Genomic DNA, 23,948 nt, shown 5'->3' with positions numbered 1-23,948 from the left:
CATAATTGGTACTCAAAAAAGGTTTGATTAATCAACAGTTGATCACTGTGATGGCCATTCTGTCTCAGATAATGCAGATTATGGCTTGAAAGTTAACAACCTTTATGATGAGTGTACTTTTTCCAAGGGAGAAGTAGGAATCCTTTGGCCTTTTTATTTAGTAAATATTTGTTGAACTTGCAGTGAATTGGAAGCTTTGGACTCATGAGCAGACTCTTGAGGACTATGGTGGCCACATGGGAATGTGGATTACATGACATCATGGTTCAGTTGCCTAACCCACCCTCGGGGGACCAGGGAAGAGCTTGCATCAGAAGGGATAGCTCATCAGGTAGCTGGGTAAAAGGGAAGGAAGGATGTTCCAGGCAGAGAGACTAGCTAGCATGTGCAAAGGCCACAAGATTGGAGAAAGAATGGCACACAGGTGAATTAAAAGGAGAGTGGAGTGAATGCAAAGTCTACAAGGGTGTTGGTGCAAGAGTTGCGGTTGAAGACGGGATTTAGAGGAGAAAAAATAATTTTTCCTCTACTGAGTTCTTGACTGAGAACCCTATAATAAAAGGCAGATTAAAAAGAGAAAAATCAGACTTTTATAAACACATTTACATGGGAGACCCAGAGGAAAAATGAGTGACTCAGGGAGGTGGCTTAGATCTCCATCTTATAGGGCATCTTCACCAAAGAACAATAAATTAGTGGAAAAATTTCAGGACAAAGGAAAGCACTATTAGGCTTCCAAGGGCAGCAAATTATGGGCGGGGAAAACTAATGGTAGATAAAGGCTAGTTAGTAAATTTGTTTTGTAGATTCCTCCTGTGCCACCCCCAGGCTGATAGTCTCTAAAAACAAACACTTTCCCCTCTTCTTTTTGTACCTATATGAGATAATGGATGTTAACTAAATGTACTGTGGTAATCATTTCACAATATATGTAACTCAAACCATTATGCTCTACACTAAACTTATACAGTGCTGTATGTTAATTATATCTCAGTAAAACTGGGGGGGGGAATAAAAATTTAAATTAAAAAAATTATGTCCTACTTTTAGACAAATGGGAGAAGACAGTGAGCTTTTCTTATGTCTACTCTTTCTCAGTTGCCTTCAGCTCTAAATCATCCTTATGCCAAACTGGCACATTTTGGGGTGGCATATTCTAATACCCTTCAGAGGGCAGAGCCAGATAAAAAGGAGCTAGCCCGTTGAAGTGCTGAGAATTCATCTAAAGAGTAGAAACCACTCAGGGTTTTAAGTGGTAGTAGTGCTGGTTAAAAGAGTTTCTTCTTTATCATGCTGGTAGTGTGGAGAATGGATGGAGGGGCAGAATGGGACCAGGGAGAATAGTTAGGAGAGGGATTGTACCTTATTTGGGATGTGGTGGCCTGGATGAGGGGTAGAAGAGGGGATGGAGAACCAGGACAGGTTTGGAAGATATTTAAGAGCTGAGATTGGAAAAACTCCATGATAGCTTGGATGGGGAAAGGGTAGGTAGAGAGCTGAAGACAATGCCCAGATTCTGGCTTGGACACTTAGGTGATTGGTGGTGTTCATCGCTGAATAAGGAATGTGGGAGAGAGGAGCAGGTTTGGAAGAAACATGTGTTGAGTTTCTTTGTGGGATGCCCAAGATGAAATATCCAGTAGACAGATATTTAGGTAAGAGACTTAGGAAGAGAGGCTGAGCTAGAGATAAGCGATCTGGGACTTTTAAGGTGATGATTGGATCCAGGAGAGTGGATAGGATCCCCAAGAGAGGGTGTGTAGGGTGAGAAGCTGGTTTGGTCACACATCTGAGGAACAGCAGCATTTCGGAAGGAGGGGACAGAGGAGCTCATAAAGGAAACTGACAAGGAGTGGCTAGAGAGGCAGGTGGAAAATTGGAAGGGTCAACTTTCTGGATATCTGCGGGAAAAGAGGTTACAAAGGATAGAAGACATAGTGCTAAATATAGAGGTGTCAAGTAAGATGAGGACTGACTAGTAACGGTTGGATTTTGCTACAAGACGGCCACTGGGGGCCATTGGAAGGCAGTTTCAGGACAATTAGGGGAGGGTCAGTAGCAAGAGTGAGAGTAGATGGTTCTGGGACTTAGACTGGAAAGGAATCAAATGGTTGATGGTGGGTGGAATGCAAAGACAGGTCCATAGGATCATTGTCGGTCATTACCACAGACCGGATACTTACGCCCCCCTCTGAATTCATGTGTTATATCCGAATCCCCAGGTGATGGTATTAGGAGGTAGGGCTTTTTCAAAGTGATTATGTCAAGAGGGTGGAGCCCTCATGAATAGAATTAGTGCCCTTGTGAGAGACTCCAGAGAGTTCCCCCACCCCTTTTGCTGTTGAAGACACAGCAAGAAGATGGCCACTTATGAACGAGGAAGCAAGCCTCGTTCACTCACTCAGCAGAGCAGGCATGGACTTCCCAGCCTCTAGAACTGTGAGAAATATTTGTTGTTTAAGCCACCCAGTCTATGGTAGCTTGTTATAGCAGCCTGAATGGACTAAGACATAGACATAGACATAGACATATTTAATTTTCAAACTTGAGCTATCAGTTGTTAAAGTGTGAATACATTTTTGGGGGAACACTGAGCATACATATCAGCATATTGTTGCACAACAAACAAACCTCAAATTCTAAAATATGTTTATTGTTCATGCGTCTGTGTATGGGCTGGGGACCTGGGGATCTTGACTGCTTTTGCTTGTGTGTCAGTGGTGAGCTGGACCTGTTCTAGGGTGTGCCTGGGTACCTCAGCTTTGCTCCATGCAGTTCTCGTTCTGTTCTCAGGACCATCAAGTTAGCCTTGACATGTTCTTAGGAGCTAGTTGAGGCACAAGTGTGACAGGGAGTTCAGATGAGTAAGTGCATTTCAAGGTTCTGCTTGTATCACACCGCAAACGTCCCAGTTCTTGACAGAAGAATTTTGAAGCCACGTGGAAAAGAGCAAGGTGAAGAATTTGGGCCATGAATGCAATCTGATGGATTTGCAAGGAAGCAGAGGTTGAAGAGAAAGAGGAGGTAATTGGTAGCACAAGTCCTGGAGGGAAGGAGAGATTGGCATCTTTAGGGGAAGCATCACTCTCCCTTTTCAATAGGAGGGAAGGAGGGACTGCTGTGGATGTGGGATGTTGGCGGGGCTATTGGGGAAACTTGAGGGAGTTTCCTTCTTGTGGTTTCTGTTCCCTCTGTGAAGGAAGAGGTGCGTCATCTCCTGGGAAAGGGGTTTGCTGTGCAGCAGGGGACCTAAGAGTGGGAAAGTTTTAAATTTCCCCCATGGGGATTGAGAGTCGGCTGTAAACACAGCAGTGTTGTTGGGCCTGGTTGACAATCCAGTCGAGCTTGGCTACCATGGATTTCTACCCCATACACTCTCAGCAGAGATGCCATTGGGTATCCAAAGTGGTACCAGGAACCGAGAATGTGGTGGTACCAGGGGTCATCTTTGACTTTTCTCTTTCTGTTAGATGGCTCAGCCAAACAATCACCGAGGCCTGTCCATTCACTTCTAAAGGAGCGTTGTGAGTCAACCTCTTCTCTCCATTCTCCTGCTCTCCCAAGGACCTGGCCACTGCCTTCCATTCATTGCATGCCCATCACAGCCTCTCAGTGAGCTCCCCTCAGCATCAGTAAGGGATGGGGACAGTGTGGAGGGAGCCACACCTGGCAGCCAGCCAAGAGTCATCGTCCTTACCTTGTGTCTTGTCAAGTGGCCCTATGCTAGATCTCCCTTTTATAAAATAAACTTTGATTTTAGAATAGTTTAGACTTACAGAAAAACTGCAAAAATTATACAGAGAATTCCTGTTTACCCTGTACCTGGCTTCCCCTGTTCTTAGGATCTGGAATTAGTATGATACATTTGACACAATGAAGGAATAAATCTTGATGCATTTTTATTATTCACTCAAGTTTATTCTTTATTCCAAGTTCCTCAGTGTTTTCCTAATATCCTTTGTTGTTGTTCCAGGATCCCATGTAGGACTCCATATTACATTTAATCGTCACGTTCCCTTAGGCTCCTCTTGGCTATGAAGTTTCTCAGACACTATGACTTTGGCAGTTTGGGGAGTACTTGTTAGGTAGTTTGTAGAATGTTCCTCAATTGGGATTTGTCTGATGTTTTCCTCATGATTAGACTGCAGTTATGGGTTTTGGGGAGGAGGACCACAGAGGAAAGTGCCGTTCTCATTACATCATATCAAGGGTGCTGGTAAAGAAAAAAAATATTCAGTGACACTTGTTACAGATGGTGAGGCAGACCCCCGTCAGGATCAGCTTGATAGGTATAGGGACCACCGCGTTGGGGTTTTGCCATGGGGTAGAGGCATGCGGCCCGCTGGCCTCGAGTTTGACATGCTTGAGGGATTGGCTTCCACTCCAAATACAACATGGAAATGTGGTTCTTATAGCCCCCACTATAAGAAGCAAGGTGAAAGTCAGTAGATGGAAAATTCAGAGGAAACATCAGGGATAAGGGATAGTCTAGCTCCGTGGTCGGCAAACTGCGACTTGCGAGCCACATGTGGCTCTTTGGCCCCTTGAGTGTGGCTCTTCCTAAGCCTTAGGACAGTGATGGCGAACCTATGACACGCATGTCAGAGGTGACACGCGAACTCATTTTTTTGGTTGATTTTTCTTTGTTAAATGGCATTTAAATATATAAAATAAATATCAAAAATATAAATCTTTGTTTTACTATGGTTGCAAATATCAAAAAGATTTCTATATGTGACACGGCACCAGAGTTAAGTTAGGGTTTTTCAAAATGCTGACACGCCGAGCTCAAAAGGTTCACCATCACTGGCCTAGGAGAAGGTTCAGGAACCTGCCTAAAGTTCCATCAGGCAGACTCTTTGTGAGTACATACCTGCTATCAATGTGATTTGTCAACAACAGGTTGATGTTGATCTTGGTCACCTGGCTGAGGTTGTGTCTGCCAGGTTTCTCTGTTGAGAAGTTCTCTCCCCTCCCGCCTTGCCATGTTCCACTCTCTGGAGGGAACCCACAAGTTAAGGGGTGCATTGCTGACCTCCACCTCCTTGAGAGTGGAGCGCCTGCATAAATTATTTGGAACTTTGCTGCCCAGAAACTTGTTTATTGTATCAGGCACTTTTTATACAACACATTATCTCTTATAATTTTCACAATTGTGAGATTGATATTATCTCTTATTTTCCAGACGTAGAAACAGGGACTCAGTGAAGTTGATTCCCCTTCCCAGGGTCATTCAGATTTTAAGTGGCGGGCTGGGGACTTGAACTTGAGTGTTCTCAGAGCCAACTCTCTCAAGTGCTAAAGTCTTTACACTGTTGTTTAATCACCCCACTAAAGGTATTTCACATGGACTTATTCCTTGGGTCAGCTGTGTCTTTCTCTTAGGCAAGGTAAGCATCGTTGGGGGAAAGGTGTTCTTGGGGTCTGCATGGTGAGTCCACCCTTTAAAAGGGCTTTCTCTGAGGACTTGAGGGAATCCTATAAATCCTATTCTAAGTTGGACTAAGCTCAAACTAGATTTCAATATGGTACAAGTTTGGCTTTTGTTATGCAAGGAAAGCTGTGTTCTATCTATTTTTCTCTCGAAAAAAGGGAAGCTCCCTTTGGTTAATCGGCATGGTTTTTAAGAAAAATGTTGATATCTACACATTTTTAGAGGCATTGGGATCCACCCTGATCTCATTGAATGAGGACATCTGTGTGCTAAGAGGTACTATTCTGCTACTCTGGGAAAGTCAGTGGGGAGCCAGGAGTGATTTCACGGGTTGTTGAAAGCTTACGCTTGTAGTCAGAATGAGTTGGCCCTGTGTTGGTTTTTCTGAGCTCAACATAATATGCAGAACAGATCTGTATAATGGGCTGTTTGCTTTGTGGATTTTCAATTTTCCTCTCTCCGCCTGTTCAAAGTATTTAGAATATGTCAGGGCAAAGGGCATCATGCTGAGAATTGTGACAGATACGCTCTTTCACGGCTTTAAAGAAATGGCTCGAAACAAATTGCAGTTGGTTTCACTAGGACCCTGGCTAAATCTGACTGGCAGGTGCTGCAGAGCATTGAACTGGACAACAAACCTGAGACCAGAGGACCCTTTCCCCCCAGTTTAGAGCAATTAAGGTGCTGTGGGCACCTGCCTGCTAGCGTTACCCCTGCCCCTGGCACTGTGGAGGGCCAAGTGGCTGAAATGAGTCAAAAGGCATCAGATGCGGTGGGAACCTGTGAGTCACAGAGCTGGAGGGTGGCCCCCACCCGTTTCTGGCTTGTTTACCCACAACACGGTCATATTAGTTAGTGTTTCTCTCCCAGAAAAGCGACATGTTTCTCTTTTTAACTTTTGCAGTGAGTTCAGGAGATGAGCTGAGGTCAATGGCGGGCAGACAACAGTGCTTCTAGAAGAGTCCGCAGTCTCATTTTGGTTGCTTGTTTGTTTTTAACTTGGAAGTTGATGAGAAGGATTTGAGACTGCTTGGGCAACAGCCCTGCAAGGAAGGAACCTGGATCCCAGTCTCTGCCTGAGGGGATGGGAGGGCGGAAACTCCTTGCTGCTGTGGGCAGAGATGATGTTGGGTGACGCTCTCTGCTCACAGCCTTGCCACATGCCGGGCAGTCAGGTGAGCCCCAGGGAAGCACCCGTGTCTCCAGGCTGCCCATCCTCAGGAGGAGGCCTCTCCTGCCACATCCCACATCTCACCCAGCGCCCTTCCCGAAACCAGCTGGAAGGAGCCTCATGGTCCTGGCCTCTCCGTGGTGCAGAGGCCTCCTGGGGGCAGGGGGTGGTGCCCAGTGAAGGACAGAGAGTGACTGCCATGCCCACGAGGCCCCACACCTGCAACCCTACAGTGTCAGTTCCAAAGGCCCATGCACATGGTAGGGATGGATGGGGCATTTCAGAGAGCTGGATCTTCCGTGTATAAGGATGCGGACTGGGCACCCAGCACGGCCAGCTGGCCCAGGAGAGGGCTTCCACAGTCTGCTCCCACTCCCCAGGGATGGCTAGCCATCATCCGTGGGTCCCGGATGGAGATGCAGCTGGGAGGTGGTCCTGCGGGTCGGAGGCCGAGGGAAGGTGAAGAGCAGAGGAAGCTCTATTCCACCTTGGTGGGGTCAGTCCTGAAACAATGAGGTTTGACCCTCGAGGACAGTGCTTCTCCGTGGGGTGATTTTGCCCCACCGGGGGCATTTGGCAATGTCTAGACCAGCGGTTCTCAACCTGTGGGTCGCGACCCCTTTGGAGGGTCAAACGACCCTTTCACTGGGGTCGCCTAAGACCATCGGAAAACACATCTATAATTACATATTGTTTTTGTGATTAATCACTATGCTTTAATTATGTTCAATTTGTAACAATGAAAATACATCCTGTATATCAGATATTTACATTACGATTCATAACAGTAGCAAAATTACAGTTATGAAGTAGCAATGAAAATAATTTTATGGTTGGGGGTCACCACAACATGAGGAACTGTATTAAAGGGTCGAAGCATTAGGAAGGTTGAGAACCACTGGTCTAGACACCTTTTGGGTTGTCACAGCCAGGGTGGGAGGAGGGGTGTGGTTGCTACCAGCAACCAGTGGTTGGAGACCAGGGGTGTACAGTACACTGGGCGGCCCTACCCTGAGAATAATCCGGCCTCAGGTGTCACTAGCACCAGGGCTGGGACCCTGCTCCAGGGCACTGGAGTAGGGGAGGGTGGTGCTTCTTTCACACAAGGGCTTAAGAATGATGGCCAGTGGGCATTGGGCTGCTTGGTCCTTGGACCCAAGAGCCTGTCTTTGTGGCTCAGGGAGCCCTGTTTGAGGAAAGCTCCCACTCCATTTTGGTTTTCTGGGGTGGGGGGGGGGAACCTGGAGACCCCTGGGAACACTGCTTTTTACATCACGTTTTCCTTTTCCCCTTCTACTTAAGAGGGTAAGAGTGAGCAGAAAATCAGGTCTCTTGGAAGTGCAAGACAATAAAGGGGAGAACTCTGTATTCTCAAATGAGTATTCTTACCTGCTTGGGTTTCTGGCTGAGGATCTTGGTAGCAACACTGGCTGTGTTCCCTGCATGCGTGTGTGTGTGTGTGTGTGTGTGTGTGTGTGTGTGTTCGTGTGCTTGTGTGTATGAAAGACAGGGACCGACACTTTTGAGCAGTAACAGAGGGTGGCAGTGTGCGCTGGCGTATCCTCCTGCTGCGAAGACGGCTTTCTCCTCCCGAAGCCTGGGAGCCCTGGGAGGCGGCCCTGAGACGCACGTTTGGGTTCGCATCTGGGCACAGGTGCCTCCTGCTGGGAGCCCACAGCACCAGGACGTTCCCCTGACCGGCAGGGTCTGCTGAGGCAGCTCAGCACTTCTGCTCGCCACCCTGCAGTGTCCTGGCTACTCACGTTCCTCCTTAACATGTGACAGGACAGCTGAGCTCCCCGTGGATCGGCGAAGGGAACAAGAGTAAAGCAGCAAAGACAGCCACGTGTCCCTGTGAATTCTTTCTTGCTGTCTGAGGGGCAAACCCACACCCCGCAGACGGGCTGGCCCGGGAGGTGGGCCAGGCGCCGCTCCTCTCTCTCTAGGAAGACCTCCCTGGAATGAGGGGTCTCCATGGCGTGCGGTCTCTTCACCTGTGCCCATCTCTTTGCAGGGCATGCCACCATCACCAACTACTTGTTGAACTACTTCCCTGGTCTTGACCTTGAAAGGAGGAACGTGTTTGGGTTCACGGCCCTGATGAAAGCGGCCATGCAGGGCCGAATGGAGTGCATCCGAGCCCTGATGCTAGCAGGTACGTCTCCGCCGGTCCTGCGTGGATGTGCTGTAGGGATGAATCAGTCCCGTGGGAACAAGGGCTAATGGGTGCAACAAAGAACAGCTTCTGGGAGCAATATGGCTGTCATCATCTGAGTGAAGACAACAGAACAAAGGCAGCCACCTTCAGGGTGGGGCGGGAGGTCACAGCACTGGTCACCCAGTAGGACACCCCTCCTCGCTCACTTCTCTGGTCTTGGCTCTAAGCAGCAAGTCTGTCCTATTGGAGGTTGGTGCAGGGGTGGCGGGTCGGCCCGTTGCCATCCTAGATCCCTGCTTGCTGGTGGTTGGAGCCCATGGTGGTGTGGTGTGTGGTGGCTGCCTTTTCTAGGAGTGGTCACAGAGTGGAAAGGTCTGTGTGTAGCTCTGGATCAGCAGGGCACCCCCTTTGCTCTTTACAGTGCCGCCATCTTGGAGGAAGCACTTTCTTCTCTGAGCCTCCCTGTGTCCATCTGTGAAATGGGAACAGTGACTTCCTTCTCACCCCCCTGAGGATGAAATAGGAAAATACTCTGTAGATTCTCCTGGGCTACGTATGTTTAATGAACTACTCAGCTAACTTGCACGTGAGGAGTCTCTAGTTCTTTCCCCCACATCGTTAGCACCGCCTCATTGGGTTATTTTGAGAATTAAATTAGAAAAAAAATGTGTGTAGAGCACACGCCCAGGGTCCGGCACAGGATGAGTCAGTCAGTATGCGATGCTGCTGTTGACGTTATTTAATTTCATTATTTTAACTTATTTTGTTTTTGGCCCTGGGCTCACCAGTCCTGCTTGGTGCTGTGGGTTCGCCAAGGTGGCGCTTCCCTGCCAATCTTCATAGCCTGAGGACAGCAGTGGCCACGCTCTCTGAGCCGTCAGCCCAGGCTAGTCCTTCTGTTTAGACAACTTATTTTTAAGAAATAAACATTTACTTTGGAATCCTTTCAGATGTATGGAAAAGTGACAAAGGTAGGACAGAGAGTTCCCATATGGCCCTCACTCGTCTCCCATGTTAGCATCTTCCTGAGAGGCGGACATTGGCACATGACTATTCACCAAACTCCAGACTTGCTCAGATTTTACCAGTTCTTCCTCTCATGTCCCCTTTCCATTCCTGGGTCCCATCCAGCTGCCGCATTTAGTTGTCATGAGTCCCCATCCCCCCTGGTCATGACAGTTTCTTAGTCTTGCCTCCTTGTCCATGACCTGACCGTCTGCATACTGTCCACCAGGCAGTGCCTTCCAGTCTGAGTCTGTCCTTATGACTAGCTGGGTTATAAGATCTGCAGCTTGATTTAGATTCTGCTTCCTCTTGCCTGAACCTGCGTGTTTCAGGGGCTGCCGCGAGAAGAATAAACTCAGTCGACGAAGACCGAGGCTTCGAAGATGATAATGTTCTTGGAAATAAAAAAGGTCAACCTTGCAATGAATCCCGTTGACTGTGCTTTGGGCTCAGTGACAGTTTCAAAAACGAGACGTCAGTTTCAACGGCGTGTAGGCCCTGCCTGTCCCGTGCCAGGGAGAGATGCTACTTCTGGCTAAATGGTGGCCAAGTGCTTCTTCTGCTTCTACTCTGGATCTAGTTATAACTTCGGGTAGATCGTTAGCAATTTTTCTTTTCAACCAAAAGTGTGTGGTGGTCAGTCACATCTGTGCATCCTTCCCAATGAATTTATTTGAATCACAAATAAATTTTGTTTATAGGTCAGTTGCCTGGGTGCCGCTGTTGTCCCACTCACCTCCCCGCCTGGCGGAGGGTTCAGGCCTTGGCCACACGGTCACGGGATTACAGCAACGCCTTTCAGATCTCCTGAGCAATGGGCCTGCTTCCAGGCAGCGTGCTTACTGCCAGTGCTGTTCTTTTCCCGCTCAGCGATGTGGATGACACATTTGGCATCGGGTTTTCTGTACTCTCCTTTTCCTGTTCCTCCTCCGTGAGCCCTGCCCCTTCAGTCTAGAGCAGTGGTTCTCAACCTGTGGGTCGAGACCCCTTTGGGGGTCGAACGACCCTTTCACAGGGGTCGCCTAAGACCATTGGAAAACACACATGTAATTACATATTGTTTTTGTGATTCATCACTATGCTTTAATTATGTTCAATTTGTAACAATGAAATTGGGGGTCACCACAACATGAGGAACTGTATTAAAGGGTCGCGGCATTAGGAAGGTTGAGAACCACTGGTCTAGAGTAATCCGCATGAGTACAGACCTGAGGGTGTGCATTCCTGACCTGTATGTGGTAAGAGCAGAGTGGTCAACAGAACATACTTAGAAGCCAGGACCCCTGGCTTCAGATTCTAGCTCCTCCACTTACCATGTCCGAACCAACGGTCAATCACCTAGTGTTCTGAGCCTCAGTTTCCCCTTCTATAAATTAAGGCGAAGGACAGCAGCTGCTGCAGGAAGTCAGGATGGGGGTTGAATGAGTTCCCGTGTGGGTGCACTTGGACTCGTGCCTGGGATGGAGGAAGCCTTCAGTCCGTGTTGGTTGTTGCTGCTGTTGTTATTGTTTTTGGTGAATTCATGTATTCAGTAATTATCAGTTACATTCATGAAAAAATATGGTATGTTTTTCCCTTTGAAATATATCCTTGTGATGAGATACTTAAACTTTCTTATTGAGGGTGACAGGCATGTAACTCAGGGTTTCTTAATCTTGGCACTATTGGCATTTGGGGCCAGGTAATTCTTGGTGGTTGGGAGCTGTGCTGGGGCTAGTAGGATGCTCAGCAGCCTCCCTGGCCTTTGACAACAGGTGACTGCAGCATCCCCCAGGATTGACAACCAAAGTTATCCCAGACATTGGCAACCATCCCCTGGGGGGATACAGTTGCCTCCTGATGAGAACCACTGATGTAACTAGTGTAAGTGCGAAAAGGTGGAATTTCCCCCTCTTATATACTTTCTCCTTTCCATCTTGCCCTATATTCCTTCTTCAAATAAAAACCTGACACCTTTCTTGTGGAGCTTTTGCTCCACCCCTTGGGGCTTTGGTTGTAGTATCTAACTTCCAGAATATTTCCATGTTCTACTGTTACTACTAAGTTAGTTTACAGTTCTTTTCCCCCAGGTAAGTGAGTTTCATTTTCCTCTTCTGGTAGATGTGTATATATGCTTTAAGAGAAAAAAAAATGTGATTGAATGTCTTTCCTGGGTTTGGTGGACAGCAATAAGGATACCTGTTAAATGAAAGGTATTTTAAAAATGTGCACAAGTATTTTTGACTTATTTCCATTTAATACATCAAATTAGGAAAAGTTAAAGCTTGGAAAGGTCCGAATGCCTGAGTATTTCTTTAGGATTGGCATTTATGTGCAGCTGCAAAAGGTACCTTGAGAGCTGGTCACAGGATGGTCGCCCTGTGGCCATTTCAAAGCGAAAGGCATCAGCGTTACTACACATTCAAGGTTGGGGTCAAAATGTGCAGCTCGTCCTCATTTTGTCAAGGGCAGTGTTCTCTGTGACCGAATGAATTTCCGAGTTGCAATTTCATTATATTCAATAGGAACTATTTTCCTTTTAGAAATGACCAGTCATTGAACTGGATGCCCCCACCCACCCCAACCCCCCTGAACTGTTTACCTTTTCCAATAGTTCAGAACTTACAGACACACATCAGCTCTTATCTTACCGTGTCAGGCGGAATAAAGGAATGTTAGAATGATCAGAACCTTGGATCTTAATAACCATATAACCAGGTTCTGAAAAGCTGATTTATTGGGCCTTTGGTTTCTGGCTTCCCAAGGAGCAGCGCCAGCTCTGCTGATGAGAATCGCAGGGCAGGCTGCGGCACCTTGTTAATTCAGGGGAATATTAATGCCCACGGTGACAGGCCTGTTGAAGTAAGCGGCGCTGGGAAGCCGTATGGAGGACGTGATTGTCTCTGAAGAGAGACAGACTCGGGCGGCGGAGGCAGGCAGGTTCCAGACTTGCTTATGAGCCCTGGGCTGACACCCGAGGGGGGGTGTCATTGCTGCCGCTCCTGGGAAGCGAAGCCAAGCAAACAAAAAACGTGGAGTCGTCTGTGGTTCCAGGGAACAAAGCAGAAGGCGGGAGGCTTGCTTCATGAGGAAGAGGGGGCAGAGGCACCCACATTGCGGCATTGACCGTGTGGTCATGCTGTCCTAGGCAGGCCCTGACTGTGTACTTCTGGAAAGCCAAAGGGTATGATATCACAAAGGGTAGGATATCACTACGAGGTTTCTTTCTGCTTATAAGGGAAGCATGACTTTCCCATCAACAGAATGTTCTAAGTTGGAATAGATTCAAGTTGTTAAGCAGAAAGAGGGCTAAACAGTAGTCATTCCATATCGTCCAAGGCTGTGTCTTAGCGTGGATGCCCATGAAAGCAAACCCCGGGGCAAGGACTCGGGGCCAAGTCGTTTTTCTGGAGGATGGCCCTGGGAAGTGTGTGAAGGAGAGAGAAGTGAGACCAGGACGAAGGAAAGCTAATATTGTGCTGAGGAGCTGGTGACCCTTATGGGAAGCCCTTCCTAGAACCTCAGAAAGACCTAGTGCAAGACATCTCAGAAATGCCTCTCGGGGTGGGCCAGGGAAGCCAGGGTATTTATCCTCCAACCGGGGTCCCTCAGGGCAGGGGAGCTCTTGGGCGCATTAAATCTTTGGCAGTTCCCCCCTGTGCAGAGGGCTGGAGGGTAGAGGATCTGATGCCCGTCGGGAGCTCTTTCCTGTGACCTTGTATCCTGACTTGTCATAGTGATTAGACCTCAAGATACAGGCCAGCGGGGGCAAGGAGGAGGCCTGCAAGGACTGGTGCACAGTGGTCCTCTGTGGCTGGAAAGGCCTCTGGGCAGGAGGGAGACAGGGCTGGGCTTTGAAGCACAGATAACGTGGGGATGGGGGTGGGAGGAATAGGGAAGGAAGTGATGCCTCCTGGACTCTGCCCGTGTCCTGCTGGTCCCCTGGACCTGGCCATGACCACCTGGAAAAAGCATCCTCAGAATGAGTGATGGAAGGTAGCTTGTCTTCCTTTAGGACCTGTTTGCAATGCTTTCTGCTGCGAGGAACAGGAATCCTGACTTGACAGTGGTTTAAAGAGAATGGGCGTGCATTTTTCTCACCTCTGGAAGTTTTGAGGTAGGCAGTCACCACGCAGAGTTGGTTGGTCCGGGGCCCTGAGGACATCACAGACCCAGTTCCTCTTGTCCACTTAGCCCCAAGCTGCTTGTCTGACCACCTCATGATTGCAGGGTGGTCATCATAGCTTCAGGCTGCAGGTTCCTGCTTCAGGCAGAAAGCAGCAGCCTAACCACATTGGTCCTTCAGCAGGACGCAAAGGCCTTCTCTCTGGGGCTCAAATGGGCACCGGGATTGCAGTGGGCCAGGTGTGGGATGTTTTTGGCTTTCACAACTGGTGGAATGCTCCTGGCATCTAGTGGGTGGAGACCAGGGATGCTGTTACCAGGCCTACAGTGCACAGGCCAGCCCCCACAGCAAATAACCATCTGGCCCAAATGTCAGTAGTGCCGAGGTTGTGAAACCCCGGGAAAGACCAATTATGGCGCATTGCTTAGAACTGAGCAAGTTGCTCCCTTGAGTAAAACAGAGGATTTGTGTAGGCATCTCACAGCACTCAACATGGGCAGCAAATGGGCCCTTTGGCAGGAGCCCTGCTCCTGTCTGCATGGCTGGCGTCCTGGGCAAAACAAATTGGGTAAGAGGTGAGGAGGCCAGTAGTCTCATGGGGGGAAGATGGACACAGTGGTGTTTCGGAAGTTTTCCGTATTCTCTGGAAGGTATACTGTATGTATAACGTGTTAATCACCAGCCCTGGTCTCTTATGATTTAATCACTACGTCCAGGGCATTAATATTATCCTTAACAGTAATTTCTTAAGGAAGTGATTCCCTGACTCATCACAGGAATCAGATTCTTGGGCTGTGTTACAGTTAGAATGGCCTTTGTCCTTTAGAATGTTTGTATTTTTCCAGGATCCTCTCGAAGAGGTACACGAGGCACAGGAAGAGGCGTGCTAAACCTTGGACAGCTGCTCCTTTAGTTTTCCGTTAGCATTTGAAAAATGTCTCTTTCAGGCAGTGTTCATTAAGATTTTAATTTTGCAGTTTGTTCCTTTTTAAGTGACATGCAATTAATTAAGGTTTAATGTGTCATCTATTTTTTGCAATGACACTTTTACTGCCCCCTTTTCATTTCAGTCCGTTTATAAATTGTACTGTAGCTAATGAGTTCCACCCTGATTTCCAGTTCCAAATAATTACCACTCTTCTAATATGGCTATTCTTTAATGTGTCACAGAATTAGGAGCATTACCAGGTGAAACCGGGGGAGCTGGATCTGCCTGGGCCCTGGGCCATGGGGCTGCCGGGCTCCCCTGCTCTGCTCGGTTCAGCACATATCGACCAGTCACCACAGTCAGACACCTGGGTCTGTGCGGGACGGAGGTCTCAGCCAGGCTGGTCCCGTCGAGCTCTCAGACTAGATAATCGCCCCACTTCTCCGCATCGCTTTGCCCGTGGAAACATGACTAATGGGACTTGAAATCCTGAGTGATTTTTAACTGTATGTGGGGCTGAGATTGGACCAAGATGAATTGAACAGCAATTCCTTATTAATTCTGAAACTTACGAAGGATTAGGAGGGCCCAGTGGGTGGTGTGGGTTTATTAAGGAAGTGACTAGTGTAAGTGAGACTGTGAGGATGTAAGAGTCAGGGTTTTCCAGGGAAACAGAACCAATGAGTGATATACTAGTATAGTAAGGCGTTTATTAAGAGATGTAAGGAACTGGCTTACGTCGTGGTTTGAGAGTTGGCAAGCTCGAGGTCTGCAGGGCAGGCCAGGGGGCTAGACACCCGTGTAGGAGCTGATGCTGCAGTCTTCAAGCTGAATTCCTTCTTCTCCGGAAATTCAGCGTTCATTTTTAAGACCATCAGCCGATTGGACGAGGCCCACCCACATCATCTCAGGCAGTCTCCGTGACTTCAAGTCAACTGACTGTGGATGTTAACCTCATCTACAAAATACCTTCACAGCACACCTGGTTTGTGTTTAATTAAATCCCCGAGTCCTAGAGCCTGACCATGCTGACACAAAACTGTCACCGAGGACGGGCCTGCTCGGTGGGGTGGGAAGTGCCTGGGCTGAGGGTCATGGACTTCTCTCTTACCAGCTTCGAGAGCTCAGGCAGGTCCCTCGGCCACTGTGACCACCATCCATCCCGGAAAAAACCTTTATTAAATGTTGCCTCCCATCAGCCATCTGCTGTGTGGTGAGAAAATAAAAGTGAGGTATGGCCTCCGTACTGGAGGAGCTCAGAGTCTGGGAAAGACGACAGAGGCACCATCAAGTCACCACTCAGTGTGAGAAGTGCACGGCCTTCCATTTCTGCAAGATCACAACCCTACCATCCTCACAGAGATCCGCGGGGGTGGGGGGTGGGGGGTGGGGGGGGGAAGGGAGGTACTAAATAAATGCAAGGGACGGGTACTGTTGGATTTTTTTTAACATTCTAGCAGCAACAGTCACCTGTTCACAGGGCACCTGTGTTGTCTTCATCTCTCCATTGCCGGAAAGCCAAGAAATCCCCTTTCTTCAAAAATCCCCATGTTTCGGTGCGAGGTCGGGTGGTTTTATTTAGGAAAGAGAAGCCATTAAGCGGAGCGTGTGAAGGTGGGTTGTGTTATGATAGAAAAACTCAGCAGGGGACGGCGGAGGCAGGTTGGTCCACCTGGCTGGGGCGAGTCTGCTATTAGGTGTTGGAAGGTTGACCTTGGTTTCATTCCGCTTGCGACCTCCATCATAACTGTCTGTGTTTTTCAGGGGCGGATGTCCACGCCAGGGACCCCCACCGCGGGATGTCGCCCCGGGAGTGGGCCACCTACACGGGGCGGACGGAGGCGGTGCGCCTCATCGGGAGGCTGCTGGAGCGCCCCTGCCCGGAGCAGTTCGGGGAAAAGTACCGGCCAGAGCTGCCGCTGCCCCTCGAGGGGGCTCAGAAGCCAGGGAGCTCCAAAAACTGCTTGCAGAGGCTCACGGAGTTTGTGCGGTCCTCGCTCATTTCCCGCGCGCGCCCGGGCCTGGAGGACGGGGGCGTCCTGGACCACATGGTCAGGATGACCACGAGTCTCTACAGTCCCGCTGTGGCCATCGCCTGCCAGACCGTGTGCCCCGAGCACCCCCCCTGCGTGGGGAAAAGGCGGCTGGCGGTGCAGGAAATCCTGGGGGCTCCCGGGGCCCCCGACACCCGGGCCCAGGAGAGGGACCAGGTGGAGGACCCCGAGCAGCAATTCCGGACCTCCCAGGCGGGGGGTGCCTCCAGAGAGGGGCCCCCGAGAGCCAGCCTCGCGGCTCCGCCGCCGCCGGGCGCCCCGCGGAAGGCCAGCCTCCTGCCGCTGCGGAGGCGGAGCAGCGTGCGGCCCGGCGCGGCCGTCCCCCGCGTGCGCATCACCAAGGCGCCCACGCCCACCTTCCAGCCCGAGCGCGCGCCCGCGAAGGGCGGCGCCAAGGACAGCGCCCACCTGCAGCTCCCCAAGTGGAGGTACAAGGAGGCCAAGGAGGAGAAGAGGAAGGCGGAGGAGGCGGAGAAGCAGCGCGTGGCCGCCGCGCAGAAGGGAAGGCGGGCGGCGCCCTGGAGGAAGAGGACGTGAGGGGAGCGGGTGGGGGCGCTGCGCCCGGGGAGCCGGCCGCGGGGCGGGCACGTGGCGCCTGCCGCTCGCCCTCGCCGCTCGGGGCCCCGCTTTCTCCTGCGGGACAGGATCCTTGGGGGCCCCAGAGAGCCATCCGTGTTGGTTCAGGCCGCACCCCAGAGTGAACCGGTCACAGCACAAATCGCTCTGCCTAAAACCAGTTCTCCTGGCCATCCATACACCTGGCGGGCAATTTGCCTAAAAGCTCCTACCTTTAGAACCTCAAGAAAGTTTTAAGACCAAGTTATCAAAGGGCATTTTCTGTATAATTTTGTATTTTAATCACGATCAAATTTGCAGCATTTTACTGGTGGTAGGGCTGTTTGTATTTAAGACAGTTTTAATGCACTTACCTAACCCTTTGTTTAAAATACTGTTCCTAGCAATAATTATTTGTGATATCTCTATGGTTTCATACGGGACTTAGGAAATTCTCCCTCCTTTTTTGCTATTTGATTTCGATCCTTGCTTTTCCTTCTCATTGTGGCTACACATAGCCCTGTATATTCTTACTGATTTGAATAAGTGATGCCAAATATTTGTTTCTATTTGATGGAGACATTTTTTTTTACAGCAAAATGATCAAGTGAGACAGGAATCAGATTCCCTTGTATCTTATTTTTTTAAAGCTATTTTATTCATACAGGAATAACAATGAAGAAAAACCTATTGTCAAAGTATGAGACAGTGCTTAGAGAAGCACGTATTTATTGCTGGAACTAAACTCATTTTAAGCAAGGGATTTTAGATAAGCTGATATAAAAACTTTAACATGTTCAAAAACAGATATAAGAGGCAAACCTATTTTTAATAAACGGGGGGCAAATCTAATACATTATTATTATTAGAAAAACAAAAGTAAGTCATATGTACTCTTTGATAAATTGGCTTGCAATGTTCTTAAAATATTAAAAAGATGCAAAACGGATAAGGAGCCCAGAGTGGAAACCCCTGGAATGGAGGGGGGCAAATGGTAGAGGAACAGGGATTAGAACTGACTGTTTTAGGCAAAGTCTCCTCCAGACTCAGTGCCCCGGTGTGGGCTTCCTTTTCCTTTGATCACTGCCCGATGCTCACTCCATCCTCACACCGACTGTGTAGAATTTCCAAGATGTGGGGACTTTGGCAGAGCACAGATGTGGCTTGCCCTGGGCCCTGAACTCTCAGTGGGAGTTTCCTGTCCATACTTTTTTTTTTTTTTTTTTTTTAATAATCTGCCAAGCACTGAGAAACTCTAATGAATCTCTGGCCATCTGGGCTGTAGAGTATGGGTCACATAGGCACTACTGACAGCACTTTATTTATGTCCTGCTTGGAAGCTTAGATTTAAAATATTGCAGAGGGCGTGAGGCGCTGCGTTATCCTTCTGCATTCACAGGTCAAATCCTGCTCACTGGCTACCTCGGGACCCGTGCCGGCTGTCTCATGCTGTGGGTGGTGCTGGCCCTGGCCTCTCTATTCCCTCCCACTCAGCACCACCAGGCATTGAGCAACCAGGGGTCTCGTACTCACTCGCCAGCACCCTCACTATTGCACCTTGCGCCTGAACTGATGGGGAAGAGGTGTGGTGGTAACTCAGCTTTTAAAGTAGTTACCAGATTGTAGTGAGTTCCGCCCGCATTGCTGAAAGGCACAGAGGGCTGGGCCCACTTTGAGCATCGCTGGTAGCAGCTGGCTGCAGGTCACCCTGGTGCCTAAGAGTTGGGATTGGCCGAGTCCCCTTGGATGAGATGAGGGCTGGTCCCCAAGGTGGAAGCACCCCGGATCTCTCTGACGGTCTGACCTAGCATCCTTTCAGATCCCTTTTTTGGTGTTCATGTATTTTGTTGCTTTGAATGGCTGGCTACAGTGTCTCACTCAGGGGCCACTCCCTGCCCCTGTCCCCCAGTGTCAGGGCAGGGGCAGGGATGGCCCTTCTGATTTCCGTGTCTCCTTGGCTTTGTCACATTGGTTCCCTGCCATCCCCTTCGCCTCCTCTCTTTTCCCTCCCTTGCCTTTTCTTCCGCTGCCTGTTTTCTTCTCCAGGTTTGGCTAACTGCCTTGCTCATCCCTAGCCCCACTGCTCTGACGTCTAAACAGGGCAGGAAAGCAAGGCCATTCAGAGAGGTGGTGCGGTGTCCCTGTTGTGTGATCACATCATGACCTCCAAACACACAATAGTGAACCAAGGGCAGATTTTTCCAGCGTCTGTGCAGGTGGTTTAGAATCCCCCCCACCCCCCTCCCCGCCCGGCTTTTAGGGAGGGAGCCCTAAGTTTCTCTCCTGACAGATGACAACCCCCCGCCCCCCCGCCCCATATCGATGTACAGAGGAGGGAGGGTCTGGTGTCTGCTTGCACCCGGATGTTTATGAACTATAAATAGTAAATTTCAACTTGACAGGTACCTTCTCAGGGATTTATATATAAACATAGTTAGGGGCAAAGTGGAAGTATGTTTTAATACTTTTTAGTGTTTGTGTGAATTATGATTAAGCTAGACAGAGGAAGTGTGTCCAGGGCAATGTCAGCGCTGCTGTTTCCCAGGGAGATATCTGGGAATGGCCTCTCGGTCGAGACTTCCTGGTTATTGGAAACCCGGCCCCTGCTGCCCCAGTGGCTGGGGTGCACATGCGGTCACTTCAGCGCCTCTCAGCGGCCTCTGTGGATGCGGCCCTTTGTGTGTATAAAGGGAAACTCACCCGTGGGAGCAGCGGTGGCAGTGATAACAGACAGACCGTTCATCGCTGTGACCTCTAGACCTGGCTCCTCCCCACGTGACATGGGGGTGTGTGTGGAATGACTCCCTCTCCTGTGTGCTCATGTGATTGAGTGTGCTGCCGCCGGCCCAGCGCCCAGCCCAGAGCGGGGAGGAGCAGGGGAAACGGGGCGCTCAGAGGCCGCACGCCTCTTCCAGGGCTCTGGCTGCACAAGGGAGACGCCCACAGAACCTTAGGGACCTTTACCTTTGTGACGTGGCTCCCGGTGGGCAGCATGCGATACTTCAGGAATATGAAGGCGGGAGATACAATCCCTTCGTCAGCTCAACTAAGGCTCGAGGCTCATTTTGCCGAAAAGACTAAGATTTCGTGATGCCATTTGGAAGTGGGACTTGTGGCTCAGAGGGGCCGTTCCAGGCTGCCTCCGCTGGCCGTGGTGACAGGTGTCCTGCGTGCGGCTGAGTGGAGACAGGCTGCTGTCTGAAACTGAATCGCATGCGGTGGAGCCGGGCCGGCCCTGCGTGGAGGGGAAGCTGCTGTCCCCGGGGAAGAATCCTGGGCACCGAGTTGTGAAGAAACGCCTCCCCGAGACCTAAATAAATGAGCCGCGACTAAGGAGTGGGTGTGATTGGGCTCCCGCAGCCTCTGGCCGGAGCGCTGTGCCTGCCCGTCCACAGTCCACACTACGGGAGAGAGAAGCCCTCTCTCCAGAACCCGCTCAGCCTGCTCCTGGGATGAGCTGCAGCCCTGCTGCGAGTCAGCTGTTCCTCCTCCCCCAGGCTCACCTGCAGACTCACGCTCGCTCATGTTTCCATCCGCATGCAGCACGGTTGTTCCCGGGAGTGTTAAGGTTTATCTCAAGCGACTGGAAGCTCCTAGTCACCACCAGCCCTTGATATGCGAAAACGCTAGCACATTGTCTTGTTTACAGTGTTGGGAAGGTCTGACATGCTCAGGGCCCTCAGCTCCGTGGTAGGGAACTGTTGGGCTTCTGCACCTGGGCCTCAGTTTCCCCTGCAGCGGGCTCGCCTTAGCCGGGTCCCATCCAGCAGCTGCCGGGAGGGCCAGGGTCATCTGGGGAAGGAAGGGTGGACGGTCCAGCTCAGTCACTCCTTATTAGACAACCAAGTCACGCTTATGACAGAAAACCATCCAGCAGACTTGTCGGCTGCCACCAAACACTAAACACAAGAACAGCTCTTCCCAGCTTGAGGTTGCTCTCTCCTCGAGGTGCACCTCCAGGCTTTTAAAACTTATTTGGGCATCTGTTCTGTATACCTGCTGAGTCAGCTGCTCACCTCGGTGCCCTTGAATTCACATGCTTCTTCATTAACATTTAAAATAAGTGGCTGAAGACCTTCCTCTGGAGGTTAGTTTTTGAAAGAAATAGGAAACCCTACAACCACCAGGACTGATGAGCTGATTTTTGAGTGACTCAGGCGAATGCCGGTGCCGCGTACAGTACACAACCTCCTCGCTCTGACCCCGCCTGAAATAAGCCGATGTGACAGGTGTGGCCCCTGTAGTGCCATGACAGCCCTCAGCAGCAAGCTGTGCCAGAGTGGACAGTGTGTGATAAGGTGTGAGTGCGTGTGCGTGCGCGCACACACACACACACACACACACACACACACACATGCATGCACACACATGACCTGAGAGGAGACCTGGGTTTGTGCTCACAAAGGTGACTGCTGCTGTGGCTTCACTGTGGCTCCCGGGGAACGTCAGGGGCGGCCTGCTTGGACGGTGTGTATTCAGGAGGACCGGACAGCTCAAGGCCACTGTGGGCACTCCGGCCAACACACGTGTAACAGCCAGTGTGTCATAACACGGGCCTTCCTTTTCAGAGGCGGTTTTGCCCAGGTGACTAGTATAGGAGCTCCTTGGTGAGGTTCCACAGCCGGGTATGGGTCTTTGACATCCTTGGCACGGAGGAACCCTGCCTCAGAGGACTCTGGTTGGAGAGTGGCCACCGGGTGGGGGCTGACTCCCTGAGACTTGGCACCAGGCTAACATAGAATCCACACTTTGCCCTGAAGAAGTGCTAAGAAGTTGGCCTCAGTGTTAGATGCTCTACTCAAAGGTAACATAATTTAATTTGGGGCTTGAGAGAAATCGGTTCATCAGACTGTGATACCTTTGTATTGTTTTTAAGGAAAATGTAGAAGAGAAACAAAAATGAGGCCGCCATCCGGGTAGAGCGTGGCCTGTGTTGACCTGATGCATTAGGGAGTTTGGGGGGGGGGGGGGCGGCACATGGAAGCACTTTAACACCAGTTTGGGAGCAGAAGTTCTAGAAGCTGGTTTGGAACCGCACAGCAATGTCGAATTTGATGAAAACTATAAAGGGAAGCTATACACCCAGAAATGTTACCAGCAAGTCTGGGAGCCTTTGGAACATCCTGAGGGATTTGAAAAATACACCCCATTCATAGGAACAGGAAAAGCCAATCTCATTGAAATTCTCTTCATTCGAATCGCCCTGCCTGGGACCTCCCTGGGGCCTGTGGATGTGTGTGAGCAGGCTGCGCAGGGTCCCGGTTTCCAGTTATGTTTCATCTTGGGATAAGCTCTGTTTGCTGGATGTAAAGCTATCTTTGTTGTCATTTCTAAAAATCCGGCAGGTTTCTGGATATTGTAAAAAACGTTGAGCCTAGATGTGATTCTGTAAATTTCATAGTGTTTTATTTTGAAGTGAGAGTTTTTGTTTGTTTATAAGAGGTATTTTCCTATTTAGACCTCAGGGCTATTTTGGAACCCCCAAATAAATGTGACCCCAGCAGCTTTGGTTTTGATATCCAAAAGGTTAATCATCTTTAAGTTAAATATATTATTCAGCAGAAAGAATGTACCTTTCCTTTTTAACTTCTAAATTCTTGTACTTAATGTTTTAAAATTGTAGGGAAAAAATGTGATAATGTAAAAATGTGGGGAAATTGTGGTTATAGAATTAAAAATCACTCGTGAAATAAACATTCTTATGGTACCAGAGTGTGATATTTGAATAAACCTAAGTGTGTATAAATTAGAAAATGAAACAATGAAATTTACCAGTATTTTATAAAAATATATTTTTACTAGAGGCCCAGTGCATGAAATTCATGTGGTGGTGGTGGGGGGATGTTCCTCAGCTCAGCCTGCATCCTCTCCAATCTGGGACCCCTCGGGGGATGTCCGACTGCTGGTTTAGGCCCGATCCCTAAACTGGAAGTCAGATATCCTTCTCAATCCGGGACTGCTGGCTCCCAACCGCTTGCCTGCCTGCCTGCCTGATTGCCCCTAACTGCTTTTGCCTGCCAGCCTGATCACCCTCTAACCATTCCCCTGTCAGCCTGATCAATGCCTAACTACTCCCCTGCCCAACTGCCCTCCCCTGCCAGCCTGGTCACCCCTAACTGCCCTCCCCTGCCAGCCTGGTTGCCCCCAACTACCCTCCCCTGCCGGCTTGGTTGCCCCCAATTGCCCTCCCCTACCAGCCTGGTTGCCCCCAACTGCCCTCCCCTGCCGGCCATCTTTGACCACGTGGGAGAGGCCATCTTGTGTGAGGGTGTGATGGTCAATTTGCATATTACCTCTTTAATATATAGGATTGATTTCAGAAAGGAAGGGAGAGGGAGAGAGAGATAGAAACAGTAATGATGAGAGAGAAATATTGATTGGCTGCCTACTGCATGCCCCCTTCTCTGCCCTTGACTGGAATTGAACCTGGGACCCTTCAGTCTGCAGGCCAACACTCTATCTACTGAGCCAAACCAGCTAGGGAAATATACCAGTATTTTTAATGTTACTTATTTTGATTAAATGTGCAGTTTCTTCT

General features: G+C 49.7%; 1 protein-coding gene across 1 annotated transcript in view; it reads left to right on the top strand.

The window, feature by feature from the left end:
• The window catches only part of ANKRD33B (ankyrin repeat domain 33B), a 65,744-nt gene extending 42,360 nt beyond the window's left edge, over positions 1-23,384 (top strand). Inside the window, exons 3-4 of the mRNA XM_059694785.1 lie at positions 8,620-8,760; positions 16,566-23,384. Of these exons, the coding sequence (XP_059550768.1) occupies positions 8,620-8,760; positions 16,566-17,392 (968 nt within the window). The 3' untranslated portion in view covers positions 17,393-23,384. The remainder of the gene's footprint in view (positions 1-8,619; positions 8,761-16,565) is intronic.
• The last annotated feature ends 564 nt before the right edge of the window (positions 23,385-23,948 follow it).

This window comes from Myotis daubentonii, chromosome 4 (genome assembly GCF_963259705.1).
Source record: "Myotis daubentonii chromosome 4, mMyoDau2.1, whole genome shotgun sequence".
NCBI lineage: Eukaryota > Metazoa > Chordata > Mammalia > Chiroptera > Vespertilionidae > Myotis > Myotis daubentonii.
This window is presented reverse-complemented; position numbering and strand designations above follow the sequence as displayed.